The 18,528-nt window shown below is 40.9% G+C and overlaps 1 protein-coding gene across 2 annotated transcripts in view; it reads right to left on the bottom strand.

The window, feature by feature from the left end:
- man2a1 (mannosidase, alpha, class 2A, member 1) overlaps positions 1 to 17,126 on the bottom strand; it is a 117,976-nt gene extending 100,850 nt beyond the window's left edge. Inside the window, exons 1-3 of one of the 2 annotated variants that reach the window (XM_072281378.1) lie at positions 15,459 to 17,126; positions 7,313 to 7,570; positions 5,657 to 5,801 (exon numbers count right to left, since the gene is read on the bottom strand). In XM_072281378.1, the coding sequence (XP_072137479.1) occupies positions 5,657 to 5,801; positions 7,313 to 7,570; positions 15,459 to 15,593 (538 nt within the window). In that variant the 5' untranslated portion in view covers positions 15,594 to 17,126. The remainder of the gene's footprint in view (positions 1 to 5,656; positions 5,802 to 7,312; positions 7,571 to 15,458) is intronic. The other variant, XM_072281377.1, reaches the window with a different exon arrangement.
- Positions 17,127 to 18,528: the final 1,402 nt, after the last annotated feature.

Below are 18,528 nucleotides of genomic sequence, written 5' to 3'. Positions count from 1 at the left end.
AATCCAGGAATCATTCGTGATCCTTTTTGCACTCCCGGTGTGCCAAATTGGAAGGTATAAAATTAACTGGTGGAGGAACAACACCTTATATTCCGTCTGGGTAGCCTCCAATCTGATGGTATGAACATTGACTTCTCAAACTTCCGCTAATGCCCCACCTCCCCCCCGTACCCTATCCGTTATTTATTTATTTATATACACACATTCTTTTTCTTTCTCTCCTTTTTCTCCCTCTGTCCCTCTCACTATACCCCTTGCCCATCCTCTGGGTTTTTCCCCCCTTCCCCCTTTTCTTTCTCCCTAAGCCTCCTGTCCCATGATCCTCTCATATCCCTTTTGTGAATCAACTGTCCAGCTCTTGGCTCCATCCCGCCCCCTCCTGTCTTCTCCTATCATTTCAGATCTCCCTCTCCCCCACTCAAATCTCTTACTAGCTCTTCTTTCAGTTAGTCCTGACGAAAGGTCTCGGCCCGAAACACCAACTGTACCTCTTCTTAGAGTGCTGCCTGGCCTGCTGTGTTCACCAGCAACTTTTATGTGTGTTGCTTGAAATTCCAGCATCTGCAGATTTCCTCGTGTTTGAGAAATGAACTGGTGTGTTTCTTTTTCCCCTGAAAGGAGTGTTTGAGTGTTTGAAAAGGAAAAGATAAACGTAAAGAGTTTGCATTTCCTGCAGCTACATGAGATGATAATGTGAAAAGGGGAGTGAGCATTAGTCATAATTAAAGAGTATAAAAGTCAGTCAGGGAACAGTCCCTTTAGAATGCTGAAAGGGGAGGTAAGTAGGAGATTTGTCTGATGGATGCATCATGTTGAAGGTGGCAGTAATTAATAGAGGACGATCTGTTGAATAAGGCAAGGAGGAGATGAGGACAAAGGGAACTTTACATGCTCAAACGATTTCTTTCTAAATGAATAAGTGAAAGATAACACAGATACAACGAAAGGCTAGAAAGACAAACAATGTGTTGGCCTTTATTCCACTAAGTTTTGAGTACAAGAGCAGGGACATTTTCTCAAATTATAGAAACCCTTCTAGGACTGCATTTGCAACATTAGGTAGGGAAACCTGATTCCTGCACAAAGGGGGCCATGTTGGGAATGACACAAGCATTCACCACATCGATTACTGAAATGGCATATTTGTTCTCTGGGGAGAAATTAAGCAGGCTAGTGTCTGTATTCTCTTGAACTTAGAATCTGATGCCAAATTTAGAATTATTGAGTGTGTGTTTTCAGACTTCTGTACTTCCTCCTTGATGGTAGCAATGAGAAGAGGGCATGTCCTAGGTGTGACGAGGGTCCTTAAGGATAGATGCCTTTCTGAGGTGTCGCCTTTTAAAGCTGTCCTGAATGCTGGGGAGGCTAGTGCCCATGGCAGAGCTGGCTGAGTTTTCAACTTTCTGCAGCTGTTTCCAATCCTGTGCAGTGGCCCCTCCATACCAGACAGTGATGCAGCCAGTTAGAATGCTCTGCGTAGTACGTCTGAAGAAATTTACAAGTGTGTTTGGTGACATACTAAATCTCCTCAAACTCCTAATGAAATATAGCTGCTGTCATGCCTTCTTTGTAATTGCATCAATAAATTGGACCCAGGATAGATCTTCAGTGTTGTTGACACCCAAGAATTAGAAACTGCTCACCATTTCCACTTCTGTTTTTTCAATGAGGACTGACTGGTGTGTGTTGGCTCAACATCTCCTTCCTGAAGTCCACAATTCCTTGGTCTTACTGATGTTGAGTGCAAGGTGGTTGTTGTGACGCCACTGAACCAACTGATCCACCTCACTTCTATACGCCTCCTCGACACCACCTGAAATTCTGCCAACAATAGTTGTGTCATTGGCAAATTTATAGATGGCGCTTGAGCTATGCCTAACCACACAGTTGTGGATGTATAGAGAGTAGAGCAATGGGCTAAGCATGCACCAGTATTTATTATCAGCAAGGAGATGTTATTTCCGATCTGCACAGCCTGTGGTCTCCTGGTGCGGCATTCAAGGGTCCAGTTGCAGAGAGAGGTACAGAGGCCCAGGTTTAGGAACCTGTTGATTAGAACTGAGGGTATGATTGTGTTGAACGCTGAGCAGTAATCAACAAACAGCAGCCTGATGAAGGTCATCCTATTGTCCAGGTGATCCAAGGCCGAGTGGCGAGTCAGTGAGATTGCAGCCGCTGTAGAGCTATTGTTGTGATAGGGAAATTGCAGCAAATCGCTTCATCATAGTAGATGAGCGGCACTGGATGATTTTTGTAAAGGCAGCTCATCCTGCTCCTTTTGGGTACTGCTATGATTGTCGCCCTTTTGAAGCAGGTGGGAACCTCCGAACGCAGCAATGAGAGTTCGAAGATGTTCTTGTACATTCCCATGAGTTGGTTGGCACAGATTTTCAGAGCTCTACCAGGTACACCATCAAGGCTTGATGCCTTGTTGGGGTTCTCTCTCGAAAAATGTTTTGAAACTGACTTCTGAGATAGAGATCACAGGGTCACCAGATGCTGCAGGTTTAGCACAGGTGTAGTTCTATTCTCATATTCAAAACATGCATAAAATATTGTTGAGCTCATCTAGGAGTGAAACATCACAGCCATTCATGATACAGGTGGCCCCCGTTTTCTCAACTTCCGCTTTATGATGCCTCGCTGTTGCGAAACACCTACATTAGTTACCTGTTTTCGCTAACAGAAGATGTTTTCACTGTTACGAAAAAAGGCAGCGCACGAAAAGAGGCAGCGCACACCTGAACAGCCAAGCTCCTCCCTCGGAAGTGCACTCCAACCAGCATTGCTTAAACACGTGCTTTATCTCAATTTATTTTGTGCATCTGTTAGCAAGATGAGTTCTAGGGTATTGGAAAAGCCTAAAAGAGCTCGTAAGAGTGTTACATGTAGCATAAAACTAGACATAATTAAGCATCTCGATCGTGGTGAACGAAGTAAGGACATTGTCCACGCGTTGAACTTGCCTGTGTCCACCATTCGCACTATTTATACGCAGAGAGAAAGAATTTTGAAAGCTGCCGATGTTACTGTTGGTTCTGTTCGTAGCAAAGTGGTCTCTCTTAGTCGGCATCCAATAATGGATAAAATGGAAAGTCTATTGCTTGAGTGGATTGATGGGTGTACAAAGCGTGGTGCTCCGTTAAGTTATCTTATACTTAAGGAGAAATCAGTCAGTCTTTTTAATAAGCTGAAACAGAAAGCACTGGACGATGGTGATGAAAGTGTTGCGAATGTGGAACTTAAAGGTAGTCATGGGTGGTTTGATCAGTTTCTGAGGTGAGGGCAGCTTCATAGTTTAAGCAGTGGTCCCCAACCTCCAGGTCGCAGACCAATATATTGCCGCACAGAATGCAGTGGTGCAGCGGTAGTCAGAATGCACCCACCACATCTTTAAGAAAAAAGCCGAAATAAACAAGCTAATTAATTAGGTGCCACCTGGCACGTAAATGTCAGCCCAGATCAGAGGCGATTGCGTCAGGTGGTTATTCGTATAAGCAAGTGTTTAACTGTGACAAAACTGCAATTTATTAGAGTCTTCCCGATTCCGGTAAGTGATACTACATTGTACATACATTATTTCTACTTTATATAGGCTGTGTATTTTTATGTGTTATTTGGTATGATTTGGCAGCTTCATAGCTTAAAGGTTACTGGAGAGAGTGTTTCTGCCTAGAGCGCTTCCGCGAGATTTTCGCTGCGTGAGACAGTGCTGCAGAAAAGTGTTTCTACTTTATATAGGCTGTGTATTTATCATATCATTCCTGCTTTTACTATATGTTACTGTTATTTTAGGTTTTATGTGTCATTTGGCATGATTTTGTAGGTTACTTGTTGGGTCTGGAAACGCTCAAAAATTTTTCCCATATTAATAGATGGTAATTGCTTATTCACTTTACGACATTCCAGCTTATGAACCATTTCATAGGAACGCTCTACATTTGGATAGCGGGGGAAACCTGTATTAGGTTTTGCTTTGTAGGAATTAATGGCCTCCAAACCTTGCCAGAACCTACGTGCATCCATTTCTGTCTCTAATCTCAACTGGCATTTTCTTTTTCTCTTAAAATTGCCTTCTGTACATTGTACCTGACTTCTTGTATAGTTCTGGATCACTGGTCTTGGATGCCACATATGCAGTCTTCAGCAGACAATGAATCTTCTGGTTCATCCATGACTTTGGGTATGTCTGGTATGTTCTCAAAGGCACAGGTCTTGATGAAGTCAGTAACAACTGTGGTGCATTCATTCAGATTCGAAAATGAATTCCTGAATGTTATCCAGTTCACCAACTCAAAGCCGTCCTGCAAGTGCTCCTCTGCCTCCTTCTTGGTCCTCACCACTGGTGCTGTGGTCTTTAACCTCTGCCTTTACGTTGGGAATAAAAGTATAACCAGGAAATCAGACCTTTAAAAGTGTGGGTGTGGAATGGCATGAAAGCAATCTTGATGGTGGTGTAATAGTGGTCAAGTGTGTTGACTCCTCTGGTTCCACAGGTGATATGTTGGTGGTAGTTGTTCAGAGATTTCTTCAGGCTGACCCGGTTGAAATCCCCTGCAATTATAGGGAAAGCATCAGGATGCGCAGTTTCGTGCCTGCTGATCATGGTGCTCAGCTCCTCCAGTACCTGCCTGAACACTGGCCTGAGGTGAAATGTACACCATTATCACGATGATGGCAGAAAACTCCCTCAGCAGATAAAAAAGACATATGACCACTAGATGTTCCAAGTCAGGTGAGCAGGACTGAAATAGAACTGCCACATACGTGCACAAAAATGAGTTAATCATAAAGCATACTCCACTCCCTCTGTCTTTAGAAGACTGAGCTGTCCTGCCTTTCTAGAGAATGGTAAAGCAATCAAGCTGCAGCACCTCGCCCAAAATGACAGGTGATAGCCATGTTTCTGTGAAGCAAAGTACACAGCAGTCCCTGCTATCCCTGAAGGACAGCAATCTTATTACATTTTATTAACTTATTTGTGAATATTTTGTTTTATGTGTTGTGTATGATAGATGTTTTGTGGGTGCAACATGGTCCAGAGGGACATTGTTTCACTTGGTTGAATACTGCATATGTACAGTCAGATGACAATAAATTTGAACTTGTATACACGAGCAGTTCAATACTATCCAAAACAATGCAACCCACTAGTTGAGGGCCCATCCACACCTTAACATTCTAAAGCTAAATTAATTGCTAATCAAACAGTATATCATTTATGCAAGCACAATGAACTTTCCCTATCGTCCTCATATTAGTGGGCATATTCTGAAAATCTACTGGAAATCATTACTTTATTTAAATGATTGAAGAATTCCAATAGCATCTATGCTAGGTCATCTTGTTCTAAAATCATTCTAATTATGCACCTTGACATTTACACTTTTCAGATAAGGTTGCATAAAAATTATTCTTCCACAAGAAACCACAAAATTGTCATTATTTATTAAGAAACAATTGTTCCACAACACCACTGTGGTCTGAAGAAAAAATATAGCACCGGCAAATATCATGCTTGCCTCCAGCATTTGGTCCTGAACATTTAACATGATTTAAAATATAAATAAATGATAATTAACTTTGTGAAATGAACACTGTAGAAATCATTCAATAGCTTTGCAAGTGCATGTCCTGTAAAATGCCTGTTCCTCACCAGGATCATTGTGCGAATGGGGCACAACAAAGATCTGTAATGGCTCATCATCCCACTCATGCTCATTGTATGTAATGTCAAAGCCCTGTTTCCAAACTCCACCATCTGGGTTGTCAAAAGGTAGAATTTTATAGATATCCAGCATCTATGAGAGATCAGAAATAATTAGATGCTGATTAGCAAAAGCCAAGTTACTCTACAATCCTCAGGACTCACGATATAAAAACAATTTAACTTTACAAAGTAGATCTCGTAAAACAAAAATCCACAAATTATATCAGAATAATTACAGCTGTCAGAAATACTGAAGAATATGTAACCAAAATGTAAACACACACATTGGAGAGGCCACAGTATTTTTCATTTGCTACACATATAAAGATAAAATGGAGAAAATGGAGAAGGCAGAATAAATTTCTGTTTTATAAATCAAGAGACTGCACATGCTGGGAATCTGAAACAATAAAATTGCGGCAACACTCAGCAGGTCAGGCAACGTGTAGAATGAGAAATGGAGTTAATGTTTCTTGTAAGAGACCTTCAGCAGAACTGGGCAAGTTAACTCTGCTCTCTTTTCCACAGATGCTACCTTATCTCATGTTTCCAGATATTTGGTGTTTGTTTGAAACATTATCTTTTTTTAGCACAGTTTTTTAAGAATCAATCTGCTATTTTCCCAACAAAACAGTGGAGTATGAACAATAGATAATTAACAACAAAGAAGAATGTATAAAAATTCAAGGCCAACAGTTCCACTTTTAATCAGAAATTGCCTGACAAGCTTGGAACAATGAGATAACTTGCTAGTTTTTTTTTCTTATTAATTTTTGGGGAATGGTCATCATTGCAAGGCCAGCATTTATTGCTCTTTCTTATATAATCTTGAGAAAGTGGCATTCTTGAACGAACCAGAACTACTGAGGAATGTTGGTGGACAATTAGGCAAATGCTTGGAGTCCACATGCACAAAGGAAGATGGCTATAGTTACTGGAGTGACTATATTCAGCTGGTCATCCACTACAAAGATTAGTTTTTAAAATGGAGTAAAACTACATTCAGCATGGTTGATAAATTGTACATTTCTACAAATCAAGAGAAAAAAAATATTTAAGTTATTTTGGCTTTAAAGCTTACAAGGACACCAATGAGTCATAATGAAGAAACTTTGTAATGAATAAGGTTTTCTTAATCAAAACAGTAAGTTAGTAGGTGTGGTAAGCATAGTATAGCTATGGACACATATTTTAGATTCCTCAAATTATTTTCTTTAATCAGCGTACAAAATTCTTCTCCACTCCTCTTTGAAGTTGCCATTATCTGAAAGCTCTGAAGCCACTTAATTGTAAGTTAATGTATTGAGCAGTAAAACCATTCTAAAGTTGCAGCAAACTTTACCCTCAATTGCTACTTGATTTTATTTATGTTTGCATCTCCTACACATTTTTCCTGTAGAGGCTTTCCTTTAAAGAGAAACATTAAAATGATGAAATCCCAGCATTAATAAAACCCTTGAATGTTTTTTTCCTTTATCTAATCAGCTTGCTAGGTTTAGCAAAAACTTAATTCTTTTGCAGTCAGTCAAGGTAGATACATATTTGGCTCTGAAGTACCTGAAATATTTCATTCCAGGTTCAGTCAAGCAGAATGTTACTTACTTGTATGTTTGATGCTTCTGTGTAAACCTTTGAGGCAAACTGGCAATCTTCTGGTTCAATGGGAATAACAACGGATACTCCAAGGAATTCAGAGGCTAATCTTTGACTTGAATTTGAGGCTTCAATGCCCACTGGACCATCTTTCACAGATTTACTCAAATTAATTACCGAATCTCTGATATTTGAAATTATTTCATTGTTTTCAGCTAACAGCTGTTCTAGGTGGTCAATTTTTTCATGTAAAATTGAAAGCTGTCCCTGCAACAAATAAATGTTGTCAATAAGTACATTCCTCACAATGTAACAGTAGACAGTATCACAGTATCACTTGAAACAATTCAGAGCAACACAAAGTATTTTATTTCTCTGTTTCCTCATTTCTTAATAATCACTTATTTTACATTCTGCCTATTGTTTCATGAACATCGATAAATTCCTGCCAATCTCCTGTACGGTGTTAATGTTCTTGGCTTTGGAGATGGGACAATTTTTTAATTTGAATATTAGATTAATTGTTACCTTAGTATTCTCTCCTATTAATATTGTGTAATTATAACCAGAAAAAGCAGCTGACTTATTACTTGTAACTGATCCTTAACCTGTTTCTATTCTCCAAAAAGATTTCAAATATTTTTTACCTCAGTGCTAGCCTATTACACATGGGTCTTGCTGCATTGCAACCAACCAGTAAGACAATATCTATGGCATAGGAAACAAAATTGATCATTGACATTTCGAAAAGAAAATTGTCATTAGGATGAGCTAAAACATTCCATCAGTTTCTTCCGCCATAAATGCTGCATAACTAGCTTAAAATTCTCGGTATATTTGGCCTTTTTTTTTAAATTCCGATATCAAGCTCTCCACTTTTCAATTTCAACCAGAAATGAAAATCACTTCTCTTGATTCAAATTATTTTATGTCTTTATACATTCACAGTTTCATAAAATAATTTTAACTATTAATTTTTTTTGTCATTGTCTGACAATCAAGCCCTCACATCTCTCAACCCAATTAGATCATTGTGTGAACGTGTTCAGGTTCTTCTTCAGATGAAAAAACATTATAATAACATTCACTGGCTCTCAATTCCTCTTAAACATAAGCAAACAAAACACTCATAGACTGTCAGCCTTGCTTAAAATTATAATTAGGTTAGGCCACAAAATGGTAATCCACTCGGGGAAGCAAATACCTCGGCCAGTGTCCTACATTAGTACGTCCTACATTAGTACTTTATATCTTTCTGTTTCAAGGAAGAAGATGTTGCACAGCAAGATATGGAGGACGCTCTAAATGCACTAAAAATTGTTGGAGGAGACATAAAAAAGACTGACAGAACTTAAAATAGATATTATCACCTGGTCAAGAACAGACGCATTATAATTTGATGAGAGAAGGGAGGAAATTCAGAGTTCCTAGCCATATCCCAAGCATATGAATATTCAGTGATGGTACCCAGGAACTAAAAGATTGGAAATATTACTCTTTTTCAAAAAGGTCAATCAATTTATCCTCACTGGTGGGCCAAGTTTTAGAAACTATAATCAAGAACACAATTAGCAGTCACTGGGGTAAGTATGGATTAATCTGTAAAAACTAACATGGATTGTTAAAGGCAAACAATTCCAACTAACTTTCTTAGGTTTCTTAGTGAAGAGGCAAGGCACAGAATATATCATCAGAAAGACTTGGTTCAGTTATACAGTTAACAACTAAATATCCTGAATCCTGAAAGGCTGTTTTACTAAACTGGACCTGTGTTCAATGGCAAAAATTATCAACAAAAGGGAGAGAAACATCTTGACCTCATCTTGAGCACTTGATTTGTTTTGATTGAAAATACAGAAATACCCACTGCACAGACCATGTCAATACTGTCTGTCAACACAAAAGATATTGTCCGTCATGTTGTCTCAAACCCATGCCATGTTAACAGATCTAAGCAATCCAAAACTAGACATTCATAAGGCACAGGGTAGCATCTGTAAGTAAACTGTATTCAACCTAAATCTCAAACATAAGGAAATCTGCAGATGCTGGAAATTCAAGCAACATACACAACCTGGACTATTCCTCTTCCTGGACTATTCTCACAGCTCCTCTTCACACAGCTACCTGGACTATTCCTCTTCCCACCCTGTCTCTTGCAAAAATGCCATCCCCCTTCTCACAATTCCTCCGTCTCCACCGCATCTGCTCTCAGGATGAAGCTTTTCATTCCAGGACGAAGGAGATGTCTTCCTTTTTTAAAGAAAGGGGCTTCCCCTCCTCAACCATCAACTCTGCTCTCAAACGCATCTCTCCCATTTCACGCACATCTGCTCTCACCCCATTCTCCCGCCACCCCAGTAGGGATAGGGTTCCCCTTGTCCTCACCTACCACCCCACCAGACTCCGGGTCCAACATATAATTCTCTGTAACTTTCGCCACCTCTAATGGGATCCCACCACCAAGCACATCTTCCCCTCCCCTCCCTTTCTGCTTTCCGCAGGGATCGCTCCCTACTCAACTCCCTTGTCCATTCGTCCCCCCCATCCCTTCCCACTGATCTCCCTCCCAGCACTTATCCTTGTAAGTGGAACAAGTGCTACACCTGCCCTTACACTTCCTCCCTCACCACCATTCAGGGCCCCAAACAGTCCTTCCAGGCGAGGCAACACTTCACCTGTGAGTCAGCTGGGGTGATATACTGCATCTGGTGCTCCCGGTGCAGCCTTCTATATATTGGTGAGACCCGACACAGACTGGGAGACAGTTTCACTGAACACCTACGCTCTGTCCGCCAGAGAAAGCAGGATCTCCCAGTGGCTACACATTTTCATTCCACGTCCCATTCCCATTCTGATATGTCAATCCATGGCCTCCTCTACTGTCAAGATGAAGCCACGCTCACGTTGGAGGAACAACACCTTATATTCCATCTGGGTAGCCTTCAACGTGATGGCATGAGCATTGATTTCTCTAACTTCTGTTAATGCCCCTCCTCCCCTTCTTACCCCATCCCTTATTTATTTATTTTCCTCTCTCCGTCCCTCTCACAATAACTCCTTGCCTGCTCTCCATCTTCCTCTGGTGCTCCCCTCCCCTTTCTTTCTCCCTAGCCCTCCCGTCCCATGATCCTTCTCCAGCTCTGTATCTCTTTCGCCAATCAACTTTCCAGCTCTTAGCTTCATCCCTCCCCCTCCTGTCTTCTCCTATCATTTTGGATCTCCCTCTAACCCTCCCACTTTCAAATCTCTTACTATCTCTTCTTTCAGTTAGTCCTGATAAAGGGTCCTGGCCCAAAACGTCGACTGTACTTCTTCCTATAGATGCTGCCTGGCCTGCTGCGTTCCACCAGCATTTTATGTGTGTTGTTCAACCTAAATCTGTAACTTTATGGTCCTATTTTTTAAATTCTTGCCTCTGACTGTTATTAATCTAGGGAATCAAACTTGACTCAATATCACAGGTTAATCAAGATGCTCCGATCAGCACCAAACATACTAAAATTGGATGCCAACTTGATGAAACTACATAATGAACTGCCTCCATACTAAGCAACAAAAGCAGCTTACAAAGCAGTTCCACAACAAACTGAAATCAAAGAGGTCCTGTGGGATCTGGTTGTAATAGCATTCAACCATTAAACAGATTAGGCAGCTCAATAAACATCCACATCCTCAGTGATAAATCCAGAAAACACATTCAACATATTAGAAGAAACAAATCATCTTCAGACAGCTGAGTACATAAACTATTTCAACTTCCATCCAAGTTCCTCTTTATTACAGAACCTATTCTTCAGCCACATGGTGTCTAGAAATAGCTTAAGGAGTGGATACCACAATAACTATGGACCCTGACAACTCCCCAGTTGTAATACTAGACTCTTAAAATTCAAAAGCTAGTCACACTAAAAGGCTAACAGCAAACAGACATTACCGCGTTTTCCTAGTTGGCAGTTTGCAACGAGCAGTGTGATTATGAGGACCAGTGCTAGAAGCTCTTTTATAGTTTGTTTAAATGAGTTGGATTAAGGCAGTGAAGATATGGTTGCTAAACTTACCGAGGTAAAAAGTAAGACGTGCAGAGGACATCAGGAGATTACATGAGGATTGTGTAGACCGGTCTAGTGAGTTGGCAAAGATCTTGGAAATGTAGTATAATGGAGGAAGATGTGGAATGGCCCATTTTAGCAGCAAACATTTTTAAAACATATTACTTAAATCATGAATTTAAGGAGTTTATACGTTCTCTCTGGGTGCTCCCGTTTCCTCCCGCAGTCTAAAGACATAATGGTTGGTAGATTAATTGGTCATTGTAAACTGACCCATGATTAGGCTAGGGTTAAACAAAGGGTTGCTGGGCAATGCAGCTTGAAGGGCCTATTCTGTGCTATATCACAATAAATAAATCAATACTGGAAGTGCTTACTCTCAGAATATAAGACCGCCCATATATAATGGGATGAGAAAGAATGTCTTCTCTTGATGAATTGTTGGTCTTTGGATATCCTTGCCGCAGAAAGCTGTGGCGACTGAAACTTCAGGCATATTCAAAACTAAGACAGACTTATAATCAATAAGAGAATCAAAGGCTACTGGAGACACTGTGGTGAGAAGACTGGGGGAATGAGGCTTGAGCCGATGATTGACTCCATTTCATCAATTAAAGCTTCCTTTGTTCACCAATTAAAGTGACAAGGGAGTTTGAAACATCAAGGCAAATGCGGAATGTGAGCATTGGCTACCTGTCATTTGATCGCCGGTGGGATCGCTCTGCTGCCGGAGCAGGGAGACTGCCTTTTGATCACTGGTGGGATCGGTCTGCTGCCGGACAGGGGAGACTGCCTTTCGATTACTGGTGGGATCGTTCTGCTGTTGGAGAGGGAAGAACCTGCCGCTGTGCCTGGAGAATGTTACCCAGATTTTCTGCCTTTGAATATGACTTGGACTATGGACTTCTTTTTCAGTCTTATAGTTTCTTATGTTCTGTGTTTTTCATCCCAGCTTTCTCATTATTTTGTGCGGGGGAGGGGGATTTGGCGGTCCATGTGCCTGTTCCATTCTTGTTTATTTTTTAGTGTGGGGAGGGGAGATTTGGTGGTTGACGATCATGCTGCCTTTCTTTACTTTCTTGATTCATGGCTATGGGAGAAGAATTTCAGGGCTGTATACTTTGATAATAAATGAACCCTTGAGCCTTTGGAGAGAGTGGGAAAGCTGACATGAGAAAACAGGGCTGGCACTGGGCTGCAAAGCTTGATCCCATGCTGCATGACTGTATGATAAATTTACTCTGTGATAAATTTGATTAGACCAGCATTTACTGATGATCACAAGGCCGGAATTTATTGTCTATTCCATTTCAACAGGGCCACATTTGAGAAGGCAGTTCAGAGACAAACACATTTGTGGGTCTAGACTTATATACAGACAGGCAAGGATAGCAATTTTTCTTCCTTGAAGTAAATTAATAAACCAGATGCATTTTTTTCTTAATGACTATTGAGTAGTTTTATCATCACCATTATTGATAGTGGCATTTCATTTGAAACTTAGTAAAATGGTAGAGTTTAAATCCTCCAGCTGCAATGGCAAATTTTGAAATTACATCTCTAAATTAATTTAATAGACCTTACCTTTTTAAACACAAAGCACCTAACTTCAGATCAGCCTACATGCTTTTTGATTGCTACTTCAGGGAACAAAAAAAATCTCTGCTCTCCTATCCCTCTCCCCCACAAACACACAAGTACTTATTTTCGCAAAGCTAGAGGAGGAGTGGGAAAGCTTAAATGGTAAATTTGGTACTGTAATTTAGCTGTGTATCTGCTACTTTTCTGTGTTATTCTGTCTAAATGATGATGAGCCATCAGCCTCACTGTTGGTTTGAAAACAAAATCAGACCCAACAGCCTGTCTTTTTTTTTACAATCGTTAATTACCTACAAGTTCCAATAAGTTCTTATAGCAAAGGTTTTCAGCACTGGTCAGGAGCCTGCAGCCTTCGATTTTTAAAATAAGATCGTGCCTTTTTCTCAATGCTGCCATCAGGCAGAAGGTACAGGTGCCTCAGGACTCACACCATCAGGTTCAAGAGCAGTTACAACCCCTCAATCATCAGGCTCTTGAAGAAAAGAGGATAACTACACTGATTCTATTTCTGGTGTTACCACAACCAATGATCTCACATTAAGGACTCATTTCATGCTCTTGTTATTTATTGCTATATACTTATATTTGCATTTGCACAGTTTGTTGTTCATTGATCCTGTTTACAGTTACTGTTCTATAGATTGCTGAGTATGCCCACAGGAAAAAGAGTCTCAGGTTGCATGTTGTAACATGTATGTATAATACTTTTTACTTTGAATTTTTCGGTGCAGTTTGAGCAACTAACAAATGTACTTACAATTGTTTAAATGACACAACACTAATTTGGTCTCGTAAAAGAATATAGAACAGAATGTCTCTTGCACTTGTGTCCTACAAATCTGCAGAGAAAAGAGGGACAAATACACCCAACATAACCCTCATCTTGATGACTACCTTTAAGTGTGCTGTCTCCAACTGTGCACAGATCTTGGTAATGGAAACAGCAAAAGAGAGCACTAGCTGAAATTCCTTTTGTTCCTTGAGTTACAAAGAAAGACCTGGTTATACTGTCACAGAACACTACTTTAAAATTGGAATTTTGTAGCTTGCAATAAGTCGCCACAATTCAGCACCATCTTTTGCATAACTTTCAGTCTGAACCCAGAAGAACATGTTTGGGTAGATAATTGCATAAATGACCCGAGATCGGAGATCAAAATGTCCTAAAAGCCTTGCAGGAAAATGGAACAGTTTCAGCTGACCTTTTTGTTGGCTGCCCATGCTAAGGATCAAAGTCTTTCCTCAAAATTTCACATCACTAGAAATCTCTAACAGCCATCAGGAGATTTTTTGGCAGTTGCTGAGAAAGAGTCACTCTACCAGTTCTGTAATTATTGCTCAGTGCCACTACACACTGGCCTGCGCTGGAGATATGACACTCATCCATTTCCTTCACTCAACTGGAAAATTTGGTACTGCCATTCAACTTTGTATTTGCTCCTCCTCTGTGTCTTTTTCTCCAAATAAAGAAGGTTTCAAAAAATAGGAATGGTCTTCATCCCTAACAGATACATAACACTGGACTTGGGACTTGTAAATACAAACACATAGTGATATAAATGTCACCTCCAGCAGAAGGATCTAAACTTGGTGAAAGATTACCAAGATTTTTGCCTGCCTGAAACCCACTGGTCATCCAGTGAAGATAGCATCAATAACCAAAGGCTGCAAACTGACATGCTCCAACATCAAAGACTGTGCTGATGAATACCCTGAAATTTGGTGCAGCCACTTGCAAATGTCCCATAGGGGGAAAGCTTACCGTTTAAGACCCTCCCACCCATATATACTAAAAAAAGTTCAAATCTACATTTTAAAAAAAGCATGCATTTCAAGAAATGTAAAGGTTAAACGGTCATGCCAGCAAAATGACGTTTTTATATAAAATACTAATTAAATATTGTGCATTTACACCTTTACAAAATTTATGAAGGTATATTTGAATAAAAGCAAAGCCTAGACAGAAGAAACACTCCATTTGTCCTTTGAGACATTCCTGTTGCTACCTATGGGCCCTTCCGGAAAGTTAATGTTAGAAAGAGTTTTACTTTCACTAGTGATATTCATGTTCTTGCCGTACAGTTACAACCGGGTATTTAATTAGGAATATATAATAAACAAGTTTATATCGCAAGCAACATGCACAAAATGCTGGGAGGAACTCACAGAGTTTTCAATGTAACTTTACAAGTGCCACAAAACAAATGTTTTGGGGGATTTTGATTCTTCAACCATCAATAATAAAAGTACGGTGAAGATTTTTTTGGGGCTTGTGAAAATCTCGTCTTAAAATTGTTGGAGGCTGAACCTCACAAAATGCTTAAAACTGGGAGCCATTGGCATTAGGTAAAAGAAAGTAGTTTTACTTTCTACTCGTGAGCTATCTTATGCGAGATCAATTAAAGTCATCGTAAAGGGTGAGTGTATGCCGCGGCCTGCCGCAGTCTTAGATCATAGTGAAAGCATTCGATAGGAAGTCTCGCTAGAGATTTAACAACACTTACCTTGGGGAACGTCATTCCTTTCTTTGGGTTCCTGGGGTGATCGAACTGAACATGGTCGAGCATTAAGTACAAGGAAAAGATCACCACGCAGAAGATGGCACTTCCAAATATAGTGAATTGCCTACTGAGTTTCATTTCTACCAAATATTTTTTTTCAGATTTAAAAGCAAAATTGCGCTTGGAATCTGCTCAATATTTTAAAGGTTTCCAAAAAAAAGTTAAAAGTTCGTTCTGAAAACGTAAAGAGTTGTACTATTAGACAAAACAAAATTAAACGTTTTCCTCTCACATGCATCGAGTGGCAGAACAGAGCGGAAATCCCAAATTGTTTTTCAAACACGTTCCCTATTTAAATGAAAAGTCACGAGATAAAACTATTGCCAAAATCTTCCTCAACTAGTCGTAAGGTCAGTGGTATCAGTCTTTATACATATCCCGGTAAAATAAAATTTCTTCGACAGGGAAAAGGTGTCCAGGAGCTAAACAAGTTGTGTTGTCGATAGAAACCAGGCGAGGAACAACCCGTATTTCCCAACTCAGCGCAGTCGAAGTAGGCGGTATAAACACAGGATGATCACAAGTTGTTATTGTTTGTTTGTTTATTTGGCTTTGTGCAGCTCTCCTCTACAGTAGTTACCATTCAAAACTGCCAAACCATAAATCGGCTGTGTGAAATCTCCGTAAATTAAGAATCAGATATCCGGTTCTGCCATTCCGAAAGCACTAAAAGTAATCTCGCCGAACTATGCTCCACAAGTATTTTTTGTTATAGGTCCTTTTACCTAAACTCTCGAGAGTTATCGGTTAAACTGCATCTACTGGTTGCTGTAGAAAAATTAACAATAATGTGTAGGACTGTTTGATCGGGCGACCCTTTTTCCGTCCCCTAAATAAATTCAGCATAGGAGAATGATCCTTTACCCTAGAAATCTTCTTCCTTTATCAATGGAGGGTCACATGCAGACACACATCCGATTTCCTGACGCATTAAGCATTCACAATTTTATAAAAATCAATACACACGGGGTGCATAGCTTTATGTATAGCTTTATTTATTCAATGTGAGTTCCCTTGCTGGTGAGCGTATACTATGTCGAAACAAAATATCCACGCCTTCGGCCGATTCTGCTGCACAGAGACGTCAGGCACAGTAGCTTCCGCCATTCGGAACGAGGGTTTTCATGTTGCCCTTCTCTCCCTTCATCCAACACGTCGAAACTGGCTCTACTTCAACAGTGAGCTGCTCGTAAGGCTGGGCTGCCAATATTTTTTTCAAGAAGATACTCGTCGGATAACGTCAATTACATAACAGTACACCTTTTAACATGAGTGTGCCGCGGACATCCTCCGCACAGCGCTCCAATCAACCAGAAACACTACTTTTGTTTTTTTATGTAATAAAATAACGCTCGCTTCTGTTGAAATCGCCAGAGACGATCGGCTGCACGCCGCCGTAAGCGCTCGCTGCTGACGTGGCCTCGCGCGGTGCGGCGTGCGTGCGTGCACGCGCGGCGGTCGTTCGTTTCTCTCCGTGCGTGCGCGTGCGCGCGGCGATCGTTCACTGCCCTCCGCGGTTGCCGCTTCCCGTGGAGGGTCGGGGTGAGCGGGCGTGGCAGCGAAGGACGGAGCCTGCTGGTTGCAGCTTTCTCTCAGACCGAGGTGGCAGGAAGCGGCGGAGGGAGCGAATGGGTGGCGGTATTGGCTGGTTAGGAGTTGTACAGAGGAAGGCGAATGACAGGTTTCTGGGAAATCGGAAAAAAAACAAGCGGCCGATTGAGTTGCAGTGGCTTTCAGTCCGGTGATGAAGACATGGTTTAAATAGAAGAAGGAAGGAAGGGGTTAAGGTTTTGTTGAGTTTTGAATGTGCACCTGTTTCCGATATCAATCTAATTAAACCAAAGATTTGAAAAAGGGGCATTAGGAGATAATGGTGCAAGACTTTTAAGTGATGGGCAATTTATGTAAAGATAGTAAGCAATGTGGGAATGTTTTGGGCCTGAGAGATGAAGGAAAGTAACACCAAGGAATTATATTGAACGACATTAGCTTTGGGGAGTAAACTCTGGGGATGTATCCATAGACCAAGTTAAAAATAATTAAATAAAATTAAATAAAAATACTTCTATATATTGGCGAGACCCGACGCAGACTGAGAGACCGTTCCGCTGAACACCTGCGCTCTGTCCGCCAGAGAAAGCAGGATCTCCCAGTGGCCACACATTTTAATTCCACGTCCCATTCCCATTCTGATATAGTCATAGTCATACTTTATTGATCCCGGGGGAAATTGGTTTTCGTTACAATTGCACCATAAATAATAAATAGTAATAAAACTATAAATAGTTAAATAGTAATACGTAAATTATGCCAGGAAATAAGTACAAGACCAGCCTATTGGCTCAGGGTGTCTGACCCTCCAAGGGAGGAGTTGTAAAGTTTGATGGCCACAGGCAGGAATGACTTCCTATGACGCTCTGTGTTGCATCTCAGTGGAATGAGTCTCTGTCTGAATGTACTCCTGTGCCCACCCAGTATATTATGTAGTGGATGGGAGACATTGTCCAAGATGGCATGCAACTTGGACAGCATCGTGGATATGTCTATCCACGGCCTCCTCTACTGTAAAGATGAAGCCACACTTAAGTTGGAAGAACAACATCTTATATTCCATCTGGGTAGTCTTCAGCCTGATGGCACGAACATTAACTTCCGTTAATGCCCCACCTCCCCCTCGTACCCCATCTGTTATTGCCCATCCTCTGGGCTTCCACCCTCCCCATTTCTTTCTTCCTCGGCCTCCCGTCCCATTATCCTTTCATATCCCTTTTGCCAATCAACTGTCCAGCTCTTAGCTCCATTCCTCCCCCTCCTGTCTTCTCCTATCATTTTGGATCTCCCCCTCCCCCTCCCACTTTCAAATCTCTTATTAGCTCTTCTTTCAGTCAGTCCTGACGAAGGGTCTCGGCCCGAAACTTCGACTGTACCTCTTTCTGGAGATGCTGCCTGGCCTGCTGTGTTCACCAGCAACTTCTATGTGTCATGTGTGGCAACTTGCCTAAGACCTTCTGAA

The sequence above is a fragment of the Mobula birostris genome, chromosome 17 (genome assembly GCF_030028105.1).
Source record: "Mobula birostris isolate sMobBir1 chromosome 17, sMobBir1.hap1, whole genome shotgun sequence".
NCBI classification, from domain to species: domain Eukaryota; kingdom Metazoa; phylum Chordata; class Chondrichthyes; order Myliobatiformes; family Myliobatidae; genus Mobula; species Mobula birostris.
The sequence above is the reverse complement of the archived record's forward strand: the minus strand, read 5'-3'. Positions and strand labels throughout refer to the sequence as shown.